Raw genomic sequence first — 20,793 nt, forward strand, 5'->3', positions numbered from 1 at the left:
CTCACCGTGGCGCCCCCCCAGGCACCTGCATTCTTCCTCTCAGGCCTGGGCTGTTGGGCACTTTCCCGTGTTAATCCCAATGTTTCTCTGGGTGTTTTTTTTATGTTTTTACTCTGGAGAAACTGGGGTACAATAATGAGCATTTATGGATCAGAGGTGTTACTGTGAGACTTGAGAATGTGATTCCAACTGCAAAGCAATTTGCAGTATAATGGTGCACAAATCACGGGCACAAACTTTCAGGAAATCAATCCTTTCCAGGTAAAAGGACCTCAATAATTGTAAACTACTATACCTACAGTAAAATAGGAATGTCTTATTCTTTAGTGGAAATCCCTGTTTTCAAATGCAGGAGAATTTGGAAACACGCTTGCTTTTTTATACAGTAGGTAAAGAAAGTCTGTCAGCAAGGGAGCCTTGCAGTGGTCAGGTCACAGTAGATGCTGTAGGGACTCCATTTGTAGAAACAAGCTTATCTGTCTGTTGTAGCTATCTTTGTGCTATATATATTAGAAAATTATATATTGTGCTAGCGAACATCACAATTCGACTTTGGGATTAAGCTGTCTTTCTTTTCTGAAATGCAGAATCCACAGACCAAAATCTATTCTGACAGGCCTTTTGGTTTTGACTAAATTGTTAAAAGTAAAATAATTATAAGTACCTTGACTTCAATAACTCACTGGTGTCAATAAATTAGACCCACAATGGAGGTGCAGTGAGAGGTAATTAAGTGTCACTGATTACTGTATGATTGTTATACTTCGTGAAATAACTCAAGTAGGGAGCTGCGTCAGCATGCGTTGGCTGCAAAGGAACAAGTAAATGTTTATTTCATGCTGGAAAGAGAAGAAAGGAAACACAACGTTTCGACCAAGGAGCCTTCTTCAGGTGTGAGCAAATAACTTTATGAAAAAACGGTTGCTTCTTTGCATTATCTGCTGTGGTGTAATGATTAGAAAAAAAATTAAAATAAGGGAGTTAATAGTCACAACATGTATAGGGGTTTTTAAAAAAAGATAAAGATATCTCTTTGTAGAACCCACTCTGCATACTGAATTCTTGCATCTTTAAGTTCATTCTGCCATTTCTTTATTGGCAGATGTGCAGAGGGAGCCCAATGGCTATGGACTGCTGTGTGAAGGAAGCAGCCCAAACAGAAGGGTCGTCCTGGAGTTTGACAGCACTGGTCTGTCCCAGCCCTTCAGCTCGGGGTCGCTGCACTCCAGTGAGGAGGAAGAGGGAAGGGAGAGTGACGGAGAGGAAGATCACCATGACTGCAGTGGCTCCAGACCCCTCTTGATGGATTCTGATGAGGAAGTGGAGCAGCAGCAGCAGCAGCAGCAGCAGCAGCAACCACAATGGCAGGGGGCCAGACGGGAGTCTCTTGAGCTGCCCCCAGCCTCTCATCTTCCCCAGCCCACCAGGGAGACCATGTTGGCTCCTGACATCTTCTCGAAAACAGCCTTCCAAGCAGAGCAAGAGGAAGGCAGTGATGTTTTCAGCAATGCTCCTTTCCTCAGTCGCCCCTCTGTCCCTGCAGATCAGCCTGATGTCTTCCTCCAGGCTCCATTCGGGAAGAAGAAGGAAGGTGGCAACTCCTTTCCATCCCCCCAGCCTAGAGTGCAGCACCCTTTCCCACCTTACCCCAGCCACGGGACCCCAGAGCAGGCTGTCCTGGGCCAGACAGCTCCGAGGTCATTCCGCCCCCAGTCTCTGGCCAAGTATTCCCGGCACTATGAGGCCCCTGTAGCCCAGCAGCCTGTAGCTGCCCATCGTGTAGTTTCCAATGTGAGCCGGCAGGCTGGGGTAGGCTCAGTACCTGTGGCTCCAAGGCACTCCTGGACTTCAGAAGTGACCGCTGCTGATCCGTTCGTTTCAGCCCCTTTCCACCTTAAAGCTCCTAAGGAAAAGCCCTGAAGATATAGCAGGTAGCCAGGCTCCTTCACATGAACCCTTCTCCCTGGATCTTAGCCAACCAGAATACTGGGGAGCTGTACGTTCATACTGAAATTCAGTCCAGTTGTACTAGTGTATGATTCCTCACAAAAACTCATCTTTTCTTTATGAACAGGGTGTTAAGCTCATCATTATCATGAGGATAGCAGGGGCTATTAAAGACTCAAGGACGTGAAGGCGTCAACCCATCATCTACTTAGTGTTACATTGCTACAGGTTACAGATGAATTTTAAGAAGTGACTGGGAGTCAAAGCAAAAACCAGATGACCTTGCAGATTGGACAACTGTAATTTAAGCTTGGAACTAATGCTCTTAAAGCCAGGGTCTTGAACTCCTGACCTTGACAGCAATGGGCAATGTCTTCATGTTTTCATTCCTCACCTACCTCAGCTCTCCCTTTTCCTCAATGATCAAATTATTCACTTACCTGCTGTGCTTTTCTCCAGGTTTCAAGCCAGCAAAGACCTTAATTTTGGAGTTTTTGGTTCCCGTTCCTACAAAATGCTGCAATACGTACAAATAAGCAAGTACTAAAAACTTGGACCACTTAAGGAATTGTGGTAACTTGTGACATTAGGTGAGATTTATCTCATGTTACATTAATGTCCCAGATAGCGCCACTTAATTTTTCTTATGTTGTTCAGTTGAGTGATATGCAGTTTGACCTAAAACCAAAATCATTTTGTGTCCCCTCCCCTTCCGGAATAGAGTTTAACATCCCTGTATTTTCTCGCCCAGGAGAAGGTGTTACCTAAATACACACAGTACCTCCCTTTTCCAGATCAATCCCGATAGCCCTCTGGGCACACTATTGAAGTGAAGACTGGTAGGTGGTAGCGACTTCTGTATTCTTCAACACTTACAGGTGTTGGTTGCAGTCATTCTTGTTTTTCTAGCAGTCTAATAATCCTTCCCTACCTTGTTTTTGGGCTTCCAGTTTGTCTTGGGAATATTCTAGGATCCTTTTCCAAAAATGATTCTTGAACGCATTACTGATAGTCTCACGTCTTAACTTATTAGCTAAGTTTAGAGGCATTTGAGCACTGTATGTATAACATAAGTGTGAATTCTCAGTACTCCGTGCATAAATCTCAAGACCCTGTTCACATGGAGTCAGGTCAACACCAAGAGGAGCTGCTAGTCCATTGTCACTATGAATCGCTGAGTAATTACTGGACGTCTCTTGTATTTTACCACTTATGTGAGAACGTCCAGACAGGCTGTATGAATTGTTGTTGTAGTTTTTGTTTTGTTCTGAGGGGTGTTGTTTTTTTTCACTACGTGATCAGCTACAGTCTCCGTCTAAATGGATACGAAGTGTGCGGCACTAGAGCACACGTCCCCGTGTCATAGAATGGAAGGCTCTGTTTTTAGACGTTTGCTCTGTGCTACAGATACACTTGAATTCCTGGTTTACATTTGGGGTACGGTCGCCCTCCTAACTCCAACTTATGACTTGATTTTTGGGTTTGTTTTTAGCTGTGTGCATTGAAAGAAAAATCAACAATCCAAAATGCTGGCCTTGTCATAATTCAGTGTACCTTTTGCAGAGGAATCTCATTTTTATCATCCGTGCGATTATTGTGCAACAAAGTGCTGAAACTGAATGCTGCTGACGGGGTTGCAGGGGGACATGCAGTTACAATTCTGAATATGCAAGCAATTGGAACCTGAAGCTAAGCTGGTGTGATCTTGACCTGTAGGACTCTGAACACTATAGAGGAGCTCCGTAGCTTAACACTAGAATGTAAGCATGGCTACAAATGAGAGGAGGCCATTTGGATCACAGTACACGTTTGGTTCCTTATATCTTATTGTTTTGAGAATCTCATTTGTTGAAAGAAACCAGGTTTAGTTCCAGCTACCAGGGAATCTTGGTGTAAAGAAGTGCCTCATGTTTTCAGTCTTGAATGCAGTTCCTCGGAATTTACACTGGTATTTATTGAACTTAAAGCAGTCTGTTGCTTTGACTTGGCCATGTGGCTTTGAGGATCTGAGTTTGTGTTAGGTTTTCTCAAGTTCTACAACCTTCATTACTAGAGAGATTCAATTATTTCAAACTGTACACTGTTCCTTTTAGAACAGGTAGTATTCTGCTTACTCCTCAATGCATTGTGACCAATAGATTCAGTTCCCAATGGTCAGTATATCTCTGAGTATCTTCTTTTTGTGTTCATTGAATACCTTAATCTTGAAAAGAGAGCAGCAGATTCACAGAAGGTGATATTTCTGTTGCACTACTTTCAAAGTATTTGTGACTTCAGTGAAAGCATTACAGTGACATCCTAAAAAGACATTAGAATCTAGGCCTGTGAACCCTTGTACACTGGTTAAGAAGACTAGTTGGCTTATTTGGAGTAACCTAAAACGCATTCTGCTTCTATTTAACATGTACACTTAAAATGGTGTGGATTCATAGATCAGCTATTCATTGTATCAGTCATTTTTATATTACAAAATTCACTTAGGAGTTGAACTGGAAACTGTTCTTTGCTTGGAAATGCATCTAACATTGACCCTGGGTTTTGGTGAAAGAGATTTTGTGGATGTACCTTATCTTTCATCACATCCCTGGAGTCCTACGAATGAAACCGTTTGAAGTAAAAACCTAAAATTAGATAAGGTAAACAAAACAAAAACTCCACAAACTTAATCTCAAATTACAACCTTTTGAATTTCTCATTTAATCCTTATGGCTTTTTGTAATTTAGTTTTTCATAATGTAGGAAAACGTGTATAAAGTACATGCCTATGAATTCTCTCAGCTCATCCATACAGACAGAACTGTATTGAAGACAGGAAATGCAACTAGTAGGTAATACAGACTTCAGCTTGTCTTCTCCAGAAGACTCTCTTAGTAATTTTTTACAGTCTAAACCTACACCCTTCCCACTCCCTTAGTCAAAATTGTGAACAGTGGTGTGTGAGCTAGACTGTTGCATGTTACCTAACGTGCTACATCTCACAAAGGGCAGAACTCATGCCACAAGTCAGAAGTTTGCACTACTTCTTTCTCAACAATAAAACAATAAAACCCTGCAATTGAAACTCATTTTTAGAGTTTAGGGAAATGCGGATATATATGTACACTATATCCATATTCTCAAGACCTTTATTTTGCAACTGTGCTAATAACTATTGTTTAAAATGTCTGCATGTAAAATTATGAAGAGAAAAAGAGTGGAAAGAACACTCCTTTGACTTCCTGCCTTTGTTTAAAGTAATTTTTTATAGATTTGAGATTAAGCTAGTTTATTACACTTCTTTTTGGTAATATTAACATTAATGGAAGCTTTTTGTATTGGCAAATACACCTGATGTGCAAACTTGCCACAGTGGTATGTGGTGGATTGTTAATCGGTGAGTTAACAACGTGTTAAATGTATTCCTCGATCCAATGTGCCTTTTCTTGTCGTCTTACTTTCTCTTTCGCTCTTTGTGCAGGGGGCCTGTCCCCCCGTCTGCGTGGCCAGGCTCTGGTCAGGGGCTGGTGGGGTCTGCGGAAGACTATTCCATTCCCCTGTTCTAATTGTGAAGGCACTCTGTGGAGATACTTGATTTACCCAAAGCACTTGGCTGTTATCGAATGCTGTCATGACAAGCTATGTACAATTAAAGAAATAAAACATGAAATGAAAGGCAGTTATTGAACTTGGTACATCATTGTGTGTGTGTGTGTGTGTGTGTGTTAGGGGAGGAGGGCATTACTATATCTGTGAAGAACTGTGAGTTCAGTCTCTTACTGCAATGTTTATAAACAAAAGCAAATGCATGATCTTTAAACATTGCCAAAACTATTTTGTTTTAAGCCTGCTCTTACCCCATGCCCAGTTTCATCTCAGTGGTGTGTACAGTACAGTAATGAATTGTAACAGTAAGTCTTAAAGGAATGGAGGTCAATGGGAGGTCTCCACAATGAACAATAAGAAATGAAACAAAGTCTGTCAATCTTTTATACTTGGGTTTGTTCAACCGTTTGGAATACGCATTTCAAACCTACAAATTCACTCAGGAGAGTTACTCCAATTCACTTTTTGTTTGTAATAATGCTCTTTAAAGCCTTTTAGGTAATTGTTATGTTGAATTATCTTAGTATAAAGAAGCTGGATCAAATCAAGACTTCATGTGGCAAACTTAAAATGTAGTATGAGACGACACTAGCTCTGCAGATTCTAGATGGGTCTGGAGTAAAACGAGCAATTTGTAGTGCTGAAACTTTTGTAAATAACCTATATAGAGCTACATTTTAATGTAAATGTATATTTTGTGTAATACGATTTTTAAGTAACATCTTTTATTTCCATGTATATTTCTACGGCTTGTAAGAAAAAAAATTGTAAACCCGATTCACTTCCAGAACACCCACCAGAGCGACTTCCGCCCTTCAAGGAGAAAGGTACTGTGGGTAACAGTGCCACTCACAAAAATGGCGGCCTGCAGGTTTGTGGGACGAGTTCTGAAGTTGTCAGCGTTTAAACAGTTGCAGTAAGTTATAACCGTCTCTTGATTTTAAATTGCTAAACGTGCTTAACCTGACTTTTGTTTTTTTATTGTCAAGGCAGAAGATTGAAATGTAGCTAGTGCTGGTAGGCTTTTCAAGTCGTTAGTCCAGAGATCTGCCATGTTTTTCCATGATAAACAAGTTGGCACGATTTTATCTTATTTTGCACTACTGTTCTGCAACTGCAAGTTGTAACTTGCTGGGTGCTAGTGTGGCATTTTGATGCGTTTTACAAAAATAATTCGATTTTGTGTAACTAGTAAGATTAAACATAGTGAATCTCTGGGAAATGTAGGGTTCGCTGACCTTGCTCTCTTAGCAGGTTTACAATTTCTGACTGTTTCCTCACTTAACACTTGAAAGAACTGCCGTGGAGTTAAGTGCCAGAAGACACATCAACGCGGAGACTAGTTATAAACGTACATATTGTTATACAAGGGAATTAATGTCGATGGTGTTATTTTAAAAAAAAAACTTTCGCAAATGAAGAATCAAGTAGCTTTTTTAAATCACCCCAGAGTCTATAATCGGCACGAATAAAATTCCTATACGTTTAATGAAATGTTTTCCCAAGTAAGAAGATATCGTCTTGACTTGACCAGTTTGATAATGACCTGAGAAGATGACTTCCGTATTCCGTGTACTTTGCCAGTTTTACGTTCGGAACTGCGAACATAAAGGGTGTTATATTAGTGTTGTCTTAATTGGAATAACCAGTGTAGGAAACTGTTTTTTATTTCAATACATTACATATAATAATCGTCCAGTTACTCCATAGAAAGCTTGGGATTCGTTCAGTTTGGTGACACTAGGGGGCAGTTGTGAGCTGGTACAAAAGAATAAGATGGGTATATCGCACCGGACATTAACAAAGTGAAAGTACTTTGAATGCGTGGAAACTCGCGTTAAAAGTAAGTCGTTTTGTGCTACGTGTTACCAGGCTGCTGGAGCACCCAGGGAAAAGCCATGCAAACATGGGGAGAACATGTGAACTCTGTACAGAAGGTGCTCCCTGCCAGAATTAAATACAGGATCCAAGAGCTTTAGGCAGTGGCATTAACCTCCATCCCACCTAATTGGAAAGTTGTGATTTCCTTTGAGTAGATTTTTGTCCTCTCTCCCTAGACTTGCAGAAGCCTCTGTGAGGGTCTGCCGGTACTCAGGGCTGTGCTGTGCCATACAGCACACACACGCCCGGAGAAGGTGGACACAGCTGTCGGCTTCACACATTCCAGGTATGAGTGCCCCGGGAGACGCCATTTTCACTGGATTCATCATTGGCAGATGTTGCTGGAAGTCAGGATTGTTAGAGCAATTGTTAACAAGTGCGCAAGATTGGCTTGCAAATGTGCCACAGTAGTATGAATGGCTTTTGAAGGTATTTTCGTTTTTAAGTTATATGTTGTAACCAATAATCCATTGTGGAAAATGTGAAACTGGCTTAGCTTGCTCTAACAAATATGAAATACCCATCAGAAGGTGTTATTGCAGATAAACATATATAAACATTAAAACTCATACTGTATAAAATGTAAAACAGTGCACAAATTTGAGATCTTTAATGTTTTTTGCTACCTTGAGTCTAATCATCGATGAATGTGATACACTCTAGTGACTTTAAATGCTGCATAATCACTAAACTGCATTATTAATATGAATAAATTGTGCTCAGGTGATGTGGTTATTCATGATAATTGTCAATCCTGCTGAATAGAAACACAGGAAGGAAGGATTTCTCATTTTATGTGCTCCACTATGGTTTATACAAACACGTGTTTTATAGATTTAGGTTTGTGTTCATATCCAGATGCATTCATATATTGACTTTACCTACAGTCTTGATGGACAATGACTTTTGTCAAGAGAGGTAAGAAATGTTCTGTTCTTTTTTAGTAAGAAACATGTTCATTCAGACCCAGGACACACCCAACCCAAACAGCCTGAAGTTCCTGCCAGGCCGAATGGTGCTGGAGTCAGGGACCATGGACTTTGCAGGATATAAGCATGCCTACTGTTCCCCACTGGCCAGGTAATGAAATGTCCATGTTCATTATAACCCATACATATCTCAATTGCAATAATATATATCATTTTAAAATAAATGATCCTCCAAAATATTTTCTGCAGTTGTTCTCAGATGAACCGATTCTGCCTTAAAAATGCAGTTCATAATTTTGTAAAACGTGTAATTAAGTTATCATCTCTGAACAATATCCTGTTATTGATAGATGCTTCCATGCATTTAGTAAAAATGACCACAGCCTTCTAAAATATTTCTGAAAGTCATGTGTGGCTGTTTTTCTCTTAAAATTTTACATTCATTGGTTCTACTATTTTGATCCTTTTCTAGGGACTCCAGTTATAGGGGTTTGATTTCAAGTCATCTTAAAAAAAAAAAACTATTCTAATAAATGTACTGTCTGTGGTCTCCTTCATTCCCTGCAATTTCTTCCTCTTTCTGCTCTTTTCCAGGCAGCTCTTCAGAATCGAAGGTGTTAAGAGTGTATTTCTGGGGCCGGACTTCATCACAATCACCAAGGTAAAACAGTGACACCTAGAGGAAAGTTGAGGAAACTGTAAGCTCTAACTGTAACTGTATTAGGTGCATTCAGGTGACAGCAATTACTAAAGCTATGTCAGCTAGAACTGATTCTACACTGTGGAGTAAAACATTTCCTGCATTATAAGCAAGAGCTCTCCAAGGCATGGATCTTAGTGGTGTGACAAGATGTAGAATTGTTTTATTTGCACTCAGCCTACTTTTATGGGTGGTTAGAGGTTTTTAGAGGATTTTCTTTGGCTGCTTCTTTGTCTATAGACAAACAGGTCCTGCTCCCCTTACCTGTATCGTAAAAGCTTTGTGCTTTAATAGTTAATCAGAGAGAGTGATTTTTTTTTCCATCCCTGTACTGACACCCAGGAAGACACTGATCTGGAGTGGAAGGTGATGAAGCCTGACATCTACGCAGCCATCATGGATTTCTTCAGCTCAGGGCTGCCGGTGGTCAATGAGGACACCCCTCGTGCAGATACAGGTACCTGTCCCCTTGGAGAAGGTACTTCTGGTATTAAAAAGACCATCAAGCAATAAATGCTGTTTCCCAGCAATACTCGCTAATAACCTGACCTGATATCAAACTAACATACTGCCATGTTGCTCACACTAGTTACCCAGATGCATCCTCGGATTTTCTACTACTTTTGCCAACAGAAATTCTAATATCCAGAATAAATCCACACTGTGGGATCTGTACCTATTGTACATTCTCTTTCTTTGCTTTTGTAATTAACTGCATGAAGGGTTATGGCTATTTCACTGACATATTTCTGGTTGTGCCTGGTTAGTTTTGCTCCCCGCCTGCACCTGTATCCCTCGTTAAAGGGAGACAAAAGGTGGGATTTTGATGAGAAGATCTCCAGTGTTTAGGCTGATGCTCTCTCTAGTAGAGCTGCTACAGGGTCCCACTTAAAATTCAGATTTAAGATGTGTAAATTGCACAAGAGAACAATCAGTGGACACATCTTCTCATGAATCTAACACTGTTTGAATCCCTGTTTTTTTTTTCTCTGTGATTCTCGGTCTCTGCAGCACCCTCAGAAGAGGATGATGAAGTTGTCTCCATGATCAAAGAGCTTTTGGACACCCGCATCAGGTTCTGCCTAATTAACAGTACTGTTTTGGTGGTTGTTAATAAACTACAATGTGTATAGGAACAAGAAAAGTTTTATTCCACGCCAAAAAGGGAAGAAAGGAACCACAGCGTTTCGGCTGTGGAGCCTTCTTCGGGTGTGTCAGCATGCTCTTTTCAGCTTGGAATAAACCTTGACTTGTCCGTTTGCCGCCCACGCATGCTGTCGCAGCTACCTACTTGAAATACAATGTGTATATTCAAACTTCAATTCATTCTGCCTTCCTTGGATGGTGTGTGCCTTTGTTTTAATTATGCCTCCATTTCACAGCCTTATTGCTGTGGTTTAGCATGTCCAGTTCTCTGCACCTTCTCCCTAAAAACTACACACTTTTGTTGATTAATCATCTTGTGTACCTTAATCCACAGAATCAGTCAGAAACAACGTGAGACTCTGTAAACTCTGCTGTACGTTGAAGTGGCTCTTGCCGTTTCTTATTCTGTTCTTTTTCTCTCTTCTTTTCCTCCATTCCCAGGCCTACAGTTCAGGAAGACGGCGGCGATGTTCTTTACCGGGGTTTTGAGGACGGGATCGTGAAGCTCAAACTGCAGGGCTCCTGCACCAGCTGCCCCAGCTCTGTCATCACTCTTCGTAGTGGTATCCAGAACATGCTGCAGTTCTACATCCCAGAGGTGGAGGGAGTAGAGCAGGTAGGCACCGGGACAAACACAGGCACTGAAACTAACATGATGCACCCCCAGTGTTCATGTTTAGGCACAGATACTGAAACCGAAACATGCACATACACATGATCAATGATACAGATGTATGTTTTGTGGTCAAAAATAAAAAAAAAAAAACAATTGAAAGTCTTTTATTAAGCTGTTGGGCATCATACACCAGTATGGCCTTTATGTGCCATGGCATAGAATCTACCAGTGGCTAGAGTTCTACAAGACGGATGCAGCACTGTTCTTCCATGAGAAAGTCAGTCAACTCATACCTGGTTGATAGAAGAAGAAAATTCTCTCTCAAGCACCATTGCAGAATAAATGCTCGATTGGCTTCAGATCTGGTGAACTCAGAAGACCGTGACATCGAGATAGTAGTGTCATGCTCAGAAAACCTATGGACAACCCTATGTGCTCTTCATGGGGATTGTCATCCTGGAAGACACCCTTCCCAGCAGAACAGATATGCTGCAACATCAGGTCTAAGGGAATGAGTGTGCCCCATAACATTATTGAACTGCTAGCACCCTTCACGGCTGGAACCAAACACTCAGGGCTGTAGAGTTCTTCAGCTTGGCACCAGGTGTGCCGTCATTCATTGTTCAAGAACATAATAAAGGATGATTCATCTGTCCATATCACATTTCTCCTGCTACTCTGTAGACCATTGCCTGTGCTATTTGCACAGCTGGACTTTCAAACATGCATTGCAATGAGTGGTGTGTGATGAGCAGTTTGTTTACTGCAAGCTGTATAAATGGCTGACCCTGTGCTCTGACCCCAAGCTTCTCTCCCTGTCTGTGTGTCTCATGGAGAGCAAGTCGGGGTATGTGAAAAGACAAATTCCTAATACAAGAAATTGTATTTGGCCAATAAAGTGATCTTAAACCATTTCTTCACTAGCAGCCAGTGAATAACAAAGGCAGTGTCAGGCAATGACTGTACTTCATCTGTTTTTTTCTTGCAGGTAAAAGATGAAGAGGAAGAAATGGAACAGGGGACCAAGACCTGAGAATGAGTGTATCAGGCCCTGTCTAAGATGTGTGCATTGCCACTCTCCCCCTCAACCCTTTATGTTGGATCAAGCAGGTTCAGGAACTAGTCCACCATCCCAGTGTTTTAATGTAGCTTATTTAAGACGGAGTCTGTAGTTCTGGGAAGTGCGTATGTATAGCCAGACTCATGCTAAGTTTTAAGAAAAAAAACTCCATACTCCACCATGGAGACGTTAGGTCACTGAGTGACAGACAGTGTGTACTAGAAAGAGCTATAGCTTACCAACATCCCCCCACTCTGTGCTGCATTATTTTTGTGTCTGAAGAACAGGCTTTTGAAGGTTCTTTTTTAATCTTTAGGTTGAAAGTGTTCATTAGATCTCCTTGCATGCTTTATAAATTGAGACTTGATATTTATTATGGAAATAACTGCAAGGAAAGCAGGCCTAAATTGTGCAATATTGCCTCTCTCTCATTTGATTTGCAAAACAAACATCTGAAACCAGTTCTGTGTGCCATTGTTTTGGCTGCAGTGATTCACATGCCAGGACTCCTGCCCAAAATGCTTTTAAATGGCTTGTTCTGATATTTTCCTAATTTTTTCCATTTAAGTTAAAATAAGTAAAAATATAATAATAATCTGTATTTAAAATATACTGTTTCTTCATTTATATCAAATGGTCTTGGTATGTTATTGGGAAACAGATGTGTAAATACTATTTCTGTTAAAGATAAGAATTTGCTGATTAGATACTTGAAAATGTCACTTTTATTAACTTCTATTGTCAGAATGTGGTGATATTTTGTAAATGTGAAATGCTTCGTTTCATGACCAGTACCAGTTATTTCACATCAGAGCAGAGAAGAAATGTGTCTGATAAGAGTTTTTAATGAGAATTGTTACCTGTGAATTCAGACTAAAAGTCTGTGGAATAGTTAATATGGTTTTAAACTGATTTGCCCTTTATGTAAGGCTGTTTTGTGTAAAATGTTGTGTGAGAAATACTGAAATTGTAGGGATATTTCTTGAATTGGAAGTGTAACAAGAAATAAAAGTGCCATTGGAACCTCATTGTCTCATTTTTCTACAGAGAAATGTATTTGCGTTTCCTCAACAAGATCGCCAATAGTTAGCGATAAAAATGTACGCGTGTGTTAGTGTTACACGTGATACATCAAGTAAAAAGCACATCACTGAAAGAAAACTCCAAAAGAACATTAAGTGTGAACAAATGTTAGATCCCTTCTTGCCACCTAGTTTCTGTAAACTGTTTGCCTTTATTTTCATTACATTTTCATTTGCCAGTCAATGTTTTTAGAGGAAGGTAGAATGGTGACACTGGATGTTGGAACATGAGAGGTTACAAGCAAGGAGACTGCACTGCTGAGACCGTCTCCGGGGCGTTTCCATACATGAGAATCCTCGGGGAACAGGTCTCTCACCGGAGCATTATTTGAACAAGTAACGGGTTTATTCCATGCTGGAAAGAGAAAAAAAGGAAACACAGTGTTTTGGCTGTGGAGCCTTCTCTGGGTTTAAGAAAGATAGGGCAGTCAGCAAAGATAATATAGCCTGGGAAAACAAAAGCCAGGAGAGAGGAGGAGGCAGGAGCAGGGGAGAGGGCGAGAGAGGGGTGAAATGAAACCCCTTACAGCCAGAGAAGGCTCCACAGCCAAAACGTTGTTTTCATTTCTTTTGAGCATGGAATTAACCTATTACTTGTTCCTTTGCAGCATAAGCATGCTGACGCAGCTACCCCCCTGGAGAAATATTTGTACGCACAGACGAATCCTCCCCCCCCCCACACTTTATAATCCAAGCAGTTTGAAATTGCCTAACATGACTCCATGCCACACCGCAGCCCTGTGCTGAAATGCCCCACGTGTCCTGTGTAAAAAGTATTTGAGACATTTTGTGAACTACAATTTCAGATTTTGCATATATGGTAGATTCCAAATTGGATTATGGATTAAAAACAACTCATCGTAAAGTGAAAAAATAAATAATTAATCTTTATGAAGATGCCTCGGAACTGTTCGTGAAATCGTATGATATTAAGGAACAAGTAAAGGTTTATTCCATGCTGAAAAGAGAAGAAATGTTTCGGCTGTGGATCCTTTTTCGCGTGTGATATAAAGGCAGTGCCACAGAAGTAAGATAATACATTTATACAGCTGCACTCGTAAACCACGCATACAACTGCAAACATGACTGGCGTATTTAAAAATCCTGAATGGAACTTACACAAATCAACCCAGAGAACTGCTTTAGGACAAGCAAGGAAACTAAGCCACAGGAACACAGGCAGAAAAAGTACGTTCAGGACTAAAATCAGGGATCACTTTTCACAATTCGGCGCTTGATCCGAATGGAGTCTGGGATAAACTGCCCAGCCATGTTGTAATAGGCCACCAACGTGTCTGAGAAAAGGCTTTAAGCACGTACGCGTCTGTTTTTGATGTGACGACATCCTGCAGTCCAGGGCATCTCTGCTATAAAGAGAGACCTGAGTTGACACCTAGTGGGTGCTCTGTGTCTCTCCTGTGAGCTTGTAGGACCTTCTTTCGCCGACCTCCCTTTCTCTCCTTCGTAGAGGCGGATCTGCGCATCCTGCTGCCACGTCTAAACTGCTGTTGTCGCCAGGTAACGGGAGTGACGGCATTTGAACCAATCGGACTGGGCCATGTAGGTGGTTACCTGGATGGTGACCAATGGGATTAGAGATGAGGCGGGGCTTGTACAACAAGGCTTCTGAGGAGGAACTAGAATCGCCTTGGCAGCCAAGACGTAGACATGTGTGGTGAGTGAAATCTTCCTACTATTAGCGGTATATCTTTATTACTTTTATATTGAATTCTTAAATAATATTCTAGGCAGACGAGATACAACGTGCGAAAGATTACGTGTTCTGCTTTGATAGGAGTATGAAGTTACCTCTGCGGTCTTTCTACTGTATTGTCCCATAGGCATATTAAAATATCACCCAGCCTTACCCAAACAGTGTGGTTTAGATTATTGTGATCGATCACATCATTTGCGCGTCAAGTCGGATATGTTCCTGCCTTTGCTTGACGGATATAAGCTATAAAGAAATATATTGTTAGGAAAACATGGCCTGAGTACATCTCTTGCCTACCCTCGAATGATTAATACCTGTAACAATTCCGGAGCGGCACAGGTAGTAGGATTAGAATTATGCATCATATTACTACACGGGAAAAACCCGTAAGTATTTACACTTATAGTTTCTTTTACGACACTTTTTAACTAAATAGCCACTGTTTGTGGGTGTAGTCGATAGACACTTGGCTACTACCTTGTAGTACAAGTTGGAGTATCAGTCGCTGCTGTTTCATTTTCCAGCACGTAAATCTTCCGTTTTAATGTTCCTTTTCTGCAAACATGCTCTCGGTCATCATGTGCAGAAGGCCGGTTAACTATCTGGGCGGGACTGGACTGTGAGGGCCTTAAGGGAAAATCTTCTCTTTAGAGAAGTGTTTATCTGACAGACTGTAGCAGAGCGCACGATTTTTGTTTCCAAAGGATGAGTGAGATTGTGCAGGGAGACGTACTGTAGGAACTGCTGGCGGTGGTGGGTCACATAGCATTTTAGCCTTTACACAGCAACAAAATGTGATTTTAAAACGCTGGATTATATCGCCTTAATTTTCATTTTTCTTGCTTTTGGATACCATTTCCAGAGATGCAAATAAGATTAACAATCCATAGCAGTCTGGCTCATTGTTGTTCATATTAATTACTGGCATGTTTACTGCTTTTTCTGATGATGAAGAAAAACATCTGGATAACTGTTGTCCGTCTTAAAAACAATGATAAACTCAATGCTTTTGGAAGTTAATTATCTAGACTCCACATTACATTAAAGCTGAAATGGCTATGGTATAATATGAGTCTTATGTCTCTGTTGACATTAACACCTTGACATTGTTGCCATTACTTAGAAATAATCTGAATGCCATTCATAATGATATTTCTTCTCATCAACGTCCATTTTGAATTGGGTTAGGAAGGTGGAAGGTATTTCACTTTTGAGACTATTAAGCACACTATTAATTAACTGAGAATTATTTTGGAAGCTTCAACATTCTGTACTTTTTTGCACAATACAAGCATTGTAGAAATGTAAAAGCACACCTGAAATTACAGTCCTGCTGTAACTGAAAGCAATCATTTAACACTATCACACATTCTCTCAGTTGCGATCTGGATGTTTTACACAACTGGCTGATTGCAGATATATTTGTCTTCTTTAAGGTGGTGTATTTTAGAATTCTTCAGGACAAAGTTACACAGCAGGTCTGAACTCGGGTGTTAGACACTCATTGCCCTTGTGAATCCAGTAGAGTCCTGGGCAGAGTCCTGCTTGTCTAGGATTGAGCAAAACCTATTGCTTGGTTTATTTGTCTGTGTGCTGTGGTGAGAAATAGGTTCTGCAGTGGCAACCCCTACCACACCTCTTTCTCTGATGAGTGATTACATTCTATGCAAAAACAAGCTCTTGTTCCCATATCTCCATAGTGGGCAATGAAGCAGAAAATAGAGCTGAAATAAAGTTACGTGTTATTGTTTTATACTTATATACTTTGTTTTGTTCTTGATCTTAAAACGCCTAACATGAAAAACTGAAGCCGTGTAATACAGTACTTCATTCTTTGAATTTTGTGTGGCTTAAAGGCAACCAAACACTGAAATAACAATCCTCATGCTAGAGAAACAGACAGCAGTTTTAAACATGCCTAGTTTAGTAGAATCAGTGGTAGGATAATTTCCCCTCATGCTTTGAGAAACTAGTTTATTAATGCCGTAGCTGGTTTTTAAGATCAGCTGTATCTTGTCATAACAGAAGCAGGAAATGAACCTTAATGAGCTGTTAGGTTCGTTCTATGCAATAACCTACTCCTTAAGGATACCAACGAAGCCCTCAGGCAGTTTCTTGACTTCATCCCACTGTGTTACTATTTTCGGTGTACCTGTGGGACGAGTAGTGCTATATCCACAGCACTCGTTTCTTGTTGTTTAGATTAAAGATCCCAAGAATGACAATTCTCTACTGGGTCTAGCTAAAAAAACACAGTTACTTTAGAATATACAGTGCCAAGACAAGCCAGCTCCACCTTATATTGAAACAGCCCACTATCACATATAGCTGATGATTTGATCGGGTTCCGGGGTGATTTTGTAAAGCTGCTCTTTTCCCATAACGTGGCTTATTGTACTTTTGCAAACTGAACCCATTTGCCAGCAAAGAAATCAGTCAATGTTGCATAGGTTATAAACCAGGAGGAGTGTGACGGTTATTCATGAAAGCAGAAGCATAAAAAGCCCATGACCTGCTGTGTATAATCATAAGGAGTTTTATAAATGGACAAAAACAACTTGATGGAGGCATCCGTGCATGGGAATGGGGCGCTTGTGTTTTTTGGGATGCTCAGGAAGACCTTTGGACATATTCAGCACTTTATCACTAATTTTGTAAGGCACTTCTGCTTTTCCAGTCATCACATTTGATATCTTATAATGCAGGTAGAAACATTTAATCCGTAGGGCATGTACAGTTACTCTCTTCCAAGTGATGTGTTCTGAGCATTAATATCCTGATAGAAAATCAGGTGTTATTTTGAGCTAGGGAATGTCCCTCTCATTTGCTCTCTCCCTCTCTTCATCCCCCTCCTTTAAAGTTTCTCACTACAAAGGATAGCCTTGTTTTTAGAAACCTCACCCTCAGCCAGACCATCATAGCCCTATAGTCCAGCAGTCTCAGTGCCTAGCTGTTCTCAATGGAGGCCTTGTGCTTTGGTTTACTTAAAGGGAATGTGCCTGAATCAAATTTTAACCCCCACCACCCCACCACCCCACCACATGTGAGCAAATACAAGTGCAGATCAACGGGTTTTCCCTGAGCCATTGATTTGCTGAAATGTGCGTTATTCAGAATTGAAAGGGGACCCTGTTAAAGATGCTTTCAACAACACTAGAAACAACAGTCACACAGTCTTGCTGTTTTATTTCAGAAGGAGGAAACAGGGAGGTGTTCTAGCATCTTAAAAAAAAAAAAACCTGATCAGAACATATGCCAACACATTTGCATCTTACTTGATTCTCTCTGAACTCAGGATTTTGTATACCAGGAACTTGGGATCCCGGTCCAGACAGGTTCACATCACACTCCCATTGTAAAAGCATCGGTCTGTGTCTGTGCTGATACAGATGGTTAGGGAGAAGCTGCTGGAATGCGTTTTGCAGGACTGTCCTCAGTTATGAAATCGGACAGAAACAAAAGTACAGCGTCTTATAAAGTATTCAGACTCTGGCAGGGTTTTCACATCTTGTTTGAATGCTTGAAGTTCTGACACTTTGATTTAGCAATTAAGATGTGTTATGTACACAACCTACACCATGCAATCAAAGCTCAAAACAAAAGCAAAGCGGTAAATAGGTAATATGAAGGAAAAATGGAAATGTCATGATTGCATAGGTATTTAAGTAATTTGCTAAGGTAAAAATGAATTGATTTAGGTGCACAAAATGACTTTAAAGAGGGGGTGAGAGCACTTATCACCGTGCTTTAGTTTTTGCTGCCATTTACTGTAGTTTAAATTGTCTTTAGAAGTCTTCAGTTTGAGCATTCAGGATCTGAATGAAATATAATAAAGTTGTTTATTTATCATTTTGTAATCTCACAAAATGAGTCCCCACAGAAAGGGTCTGAGTACGTTTGCAAGTCACTGTAATTATCAATGCAGTCCTGAACTGGGAGCCTGCAAACAAAGGAGAGATGGACCAAATCCCGTCTTAAATTGAACAGTCCTAAATGTAGTAAAATTTTACTTTTTTTCACCAAACGTTAGCACCTCTAGTAAGTATCAGCTTTCTGCACGAATGTATTTTCCTGGTCTTGCATGGTGCACTATACAAAGGTACCACTAGGTCTTCTGGTTGTGTCTTTGTTGCGCATCATCCCTGTCAAGAGTGTTTATTTTAATACTGCAGGGCTGTTTCTGTATATACTTAGCTAGGGTATCCTATCTTTTTCTGATTAGCCAGAGGTGTGACAAATGGCTTGCAGTGTTCATATCTGTTGCGCTTTCTGAACATCAGCATTCGTCTTTCACAGCCCCAAGCTGAAATCCGCTTGCTTCAGCACGTCACCACTCCTGCTGTGTTTGCCATTTTTATTTCTGACTCCACCTGCTCCGAAACCCGCGTTTGACATCATTAAATCTTCCCACTTTCATTTGATATCGTGTAATGACATCAGCAGATCGTTAGTTCTGTTAGTCACTTTCCTTTAGTGCTTCTGATTGTTATATAGCATTTCTCTCAGTATAACGAGGCTGTAGTTATAAATTGTAACTTGTTTGCATCATGAAACTGAATGATAGAATGAGTGGTTAGGTGCTCCCGTGTTTAAGGAGAAATAAACCTTTTTCTAGCAGGTTCCAGGTTCAGGTTCAGTGAAAAGAAACTGTGGCCACTCTGCTGCACTGAGATGTGGGTGTGTTATTTACCCCAACTATAAATTGTTTATCCCTGGTTCCTGGCCTGGCAAGTAAGAATAACCTATTTAAATGTTAAGAACCAGATTTTGGCCTCCAGAGTTCCTGTACGAAGTCCCGCACCTCTCAGTACCATTTGTAATAGTGAAACTTACCGCTCAAACAGACCTTTCTGTTTCCCTGGGTTCCTATTTAGTCCTGCATTTAGCTTCCATTACCTCTCAATGACTTCCCGTTTGCTGAACTGGACAAGCTGAACATTGCTTCCAGTTCTAAGTGGCTGAGATGTTAACGTTCCGCCAGCGGCAAGGGGCTGTGGCCCTGGAGAACTGAGTTTGGAGGCTCGCTGTATGAACGACGTCTGTGTCTGTGGCGCCTGGTGTGTGCTGAAACGGATAAATATAGATTTTTGTGCAGTGTGAGTTTTGTACAGTAGGCGTTATTGTGAATAGAAGCAGTCACTCTTGTCTGTCCTGTACAGCCTGTCTTCCCTAAATGCTTCAATGCAAGAATGCAGACCCTTTACTTTTGGTTATATTTAACACCAGGATCAATGCTGGTGATGGTACGATGGGACAAAGCCAGAAGCGACTGAGCTATTATCATCAGTGGTTTAAAGAAAGGTGCAAAGCTGAAGTTCCTTAATTTTTCCTGGCATACCCTCTTTAGTTGTTGTTCAGTGAAGTTCTCAGGCAGCCTGAATGCCCTAAGCGTTTGCATTGTGTTCTATATGCTCCTTGTTTTGGCCCAAATTGACTTTCCCAAGCTGGGTTTCTAAGATAAATCATTAGTTTTAATTTCCTACCTCAATGCCGCTACCTTTTCAGTCCTGTAAACTCCTGAGAAAGCATTCATATCTGTGTGAACTGATTGCTTCCTCTTTCTTGTTTCTTGTTATCCTGATAAATAGCGCCCATATGTTATCAGCTTGTTTCATACAGAGCTTTCATGTTCTATTCAAATCATGTTTGGTTCTATGTAAAATACTTTTGTGTTCATGGAAACAAACTATCTGAAACCCTGATTTCTCAGAAATGGAGGAAGTGAAGTCGGCTCACTGGGGGAGGGAGGTTAATCTGGCAATGGAGAATATAGATGGATGCTATGTGATTGTGCATAACATCATGCTGGTCTCTTTTTAAGTAAGATGGTCATTTACATGCTATCTAGGAGGCTGTGGAAAAGTTTTAATGTTTTTTTTTCTGGTCTTTCACTTTGGGCTGAAAGGCGAAACTTTTACGCTTGATGTATTTACTGTTTTGTATTGAGCCAGTGCCTAAGGCATGTGGAGTTCACGTCAACCCAAAAGCGAGTGAGGAGTGAAAATACAGACACTTTTTTTTAAAGATACCTGTATTGGGATTTCTTGTTAAGATCATTTAAAAGGGCTCACGTAGAGCAGAAGTGTCAAACGCTGAGGAATTGAACACAGTTCATAATGTAATGGCTGCTGAAATG

At 40.7% G+C, this 20,793-nt stretch overlaps 3 protein-coding genes across 6 annotated transcripts in view; all 3 read left to right on the plus strand.

Annotated features, from left to right (window-relative positions):
* LOC148839061 (AP2-associated protein kinase 1-like) overlaps positions 1–5,602 on the plus strand; it is a 64,588-nt gene extending 58,986 nt beyond the window's left edge. For all 4 annotated transcript variants that reach the window (XM_088938395.1, XM_088938403.1, XM_088938411.1 and 1 more), the window contains one exon: positions 1,103–5,602. In XM_088938395.1, the coding sequence (XP_088794521.1) occupies positions 1,103–1,920 (818 nt within the window). In that variant the 3' untranslated portion in view covers positions 1,921–5,602. The remainder of the gene's footprint in view (positions 1–1,102) is intronic.
* Positions 5,603–6,364: 762 nt separating this feature from the next.
* Positions 6,365–12,884, plus strand: nfu1 (NFU1 iron-sulfur cluster scaffold homolog (S. cerevisiae)). Its single transcript, XM_088909406.1, has 8 exons — positions 6,365–6,445; positions 7,587–7,696; positions 8,355–8,490; positions 8,934–9,000; positions 9,382–9,496; positions 10,051–10,114; positions 10,627–10,801; positions 11,790–12,884. The coding sequence occupies exons 1-8, from the start codon at positions 6,387–6,389 to the stop codon at positions 11,832–11,834; spliced, it is 771 nt and encodes a 256-aa protein (XP_088765532.1). The 5' UTR covers positions 6,365–6,386; the 3' UTR covers positions 11,835–12,884.
* A 1,676-nt stretch (positions 12,885–14,560) lies between these two features.
* gfpt1 (glutamine--fructose-6-phosphate transaminase 1) overlaps positions 14,561–20,793 on the plus strand; it is a 37,617-nt gene continuing 31,384 nt past the window's right edge. The window contains exon 1 of the mRNA XM_088939584.1: positions 14,561–14,618. Coding sequence (XP_088795710.1) covers positions 14,612–14,618 — 7 coding nt within the window. The 5' untranslated portion in view covers positions 14,561–14,611. The remainder of the gene's footprint in view (positions 14,619–20,793) is intronic.

This window comes from Atractosteus spatula, chromosome 2 (assembly GCF_055471065.1).
Source record: "Atractosteus spatula isolate fAtrSpa1 chromosome 2, fAtrSpa1.hap1, whole genome shotgun sequence".
In the NCBI taxonomy this organism is placed as follows: Eukaryota; Metazoa; Chordata; class Actinopteri; order Semionotiformes; family Lepisosteidae; genus Atractosteus; species Atractosteus spatula.

Bases quoted from the DNA above. Each gene is read 5' to 3' on its own strand.
- nfu1 (XM_088909406.1), top strand. From the start codon at position 6,387: ATGGCGGCCTGCAGGTTTGTGGGACGAGTTCTGAAGTTGTCAGCGTTT. The intron at 7,697-8,354 runs GTATGAGTGCCC...GTTCTTTTTTAG, and splicing joins GTCGGCTTCACACATTCCAG to TAAGAAACATGTTCATTCAG. The intron at 8,491-8,933 runs GTAATGAAATGT...GCTCTTTTCCAG, and splicing joins TACTGTTCCCCACTGGCCAG to GCAGCTCTTCAGAATCGAAG.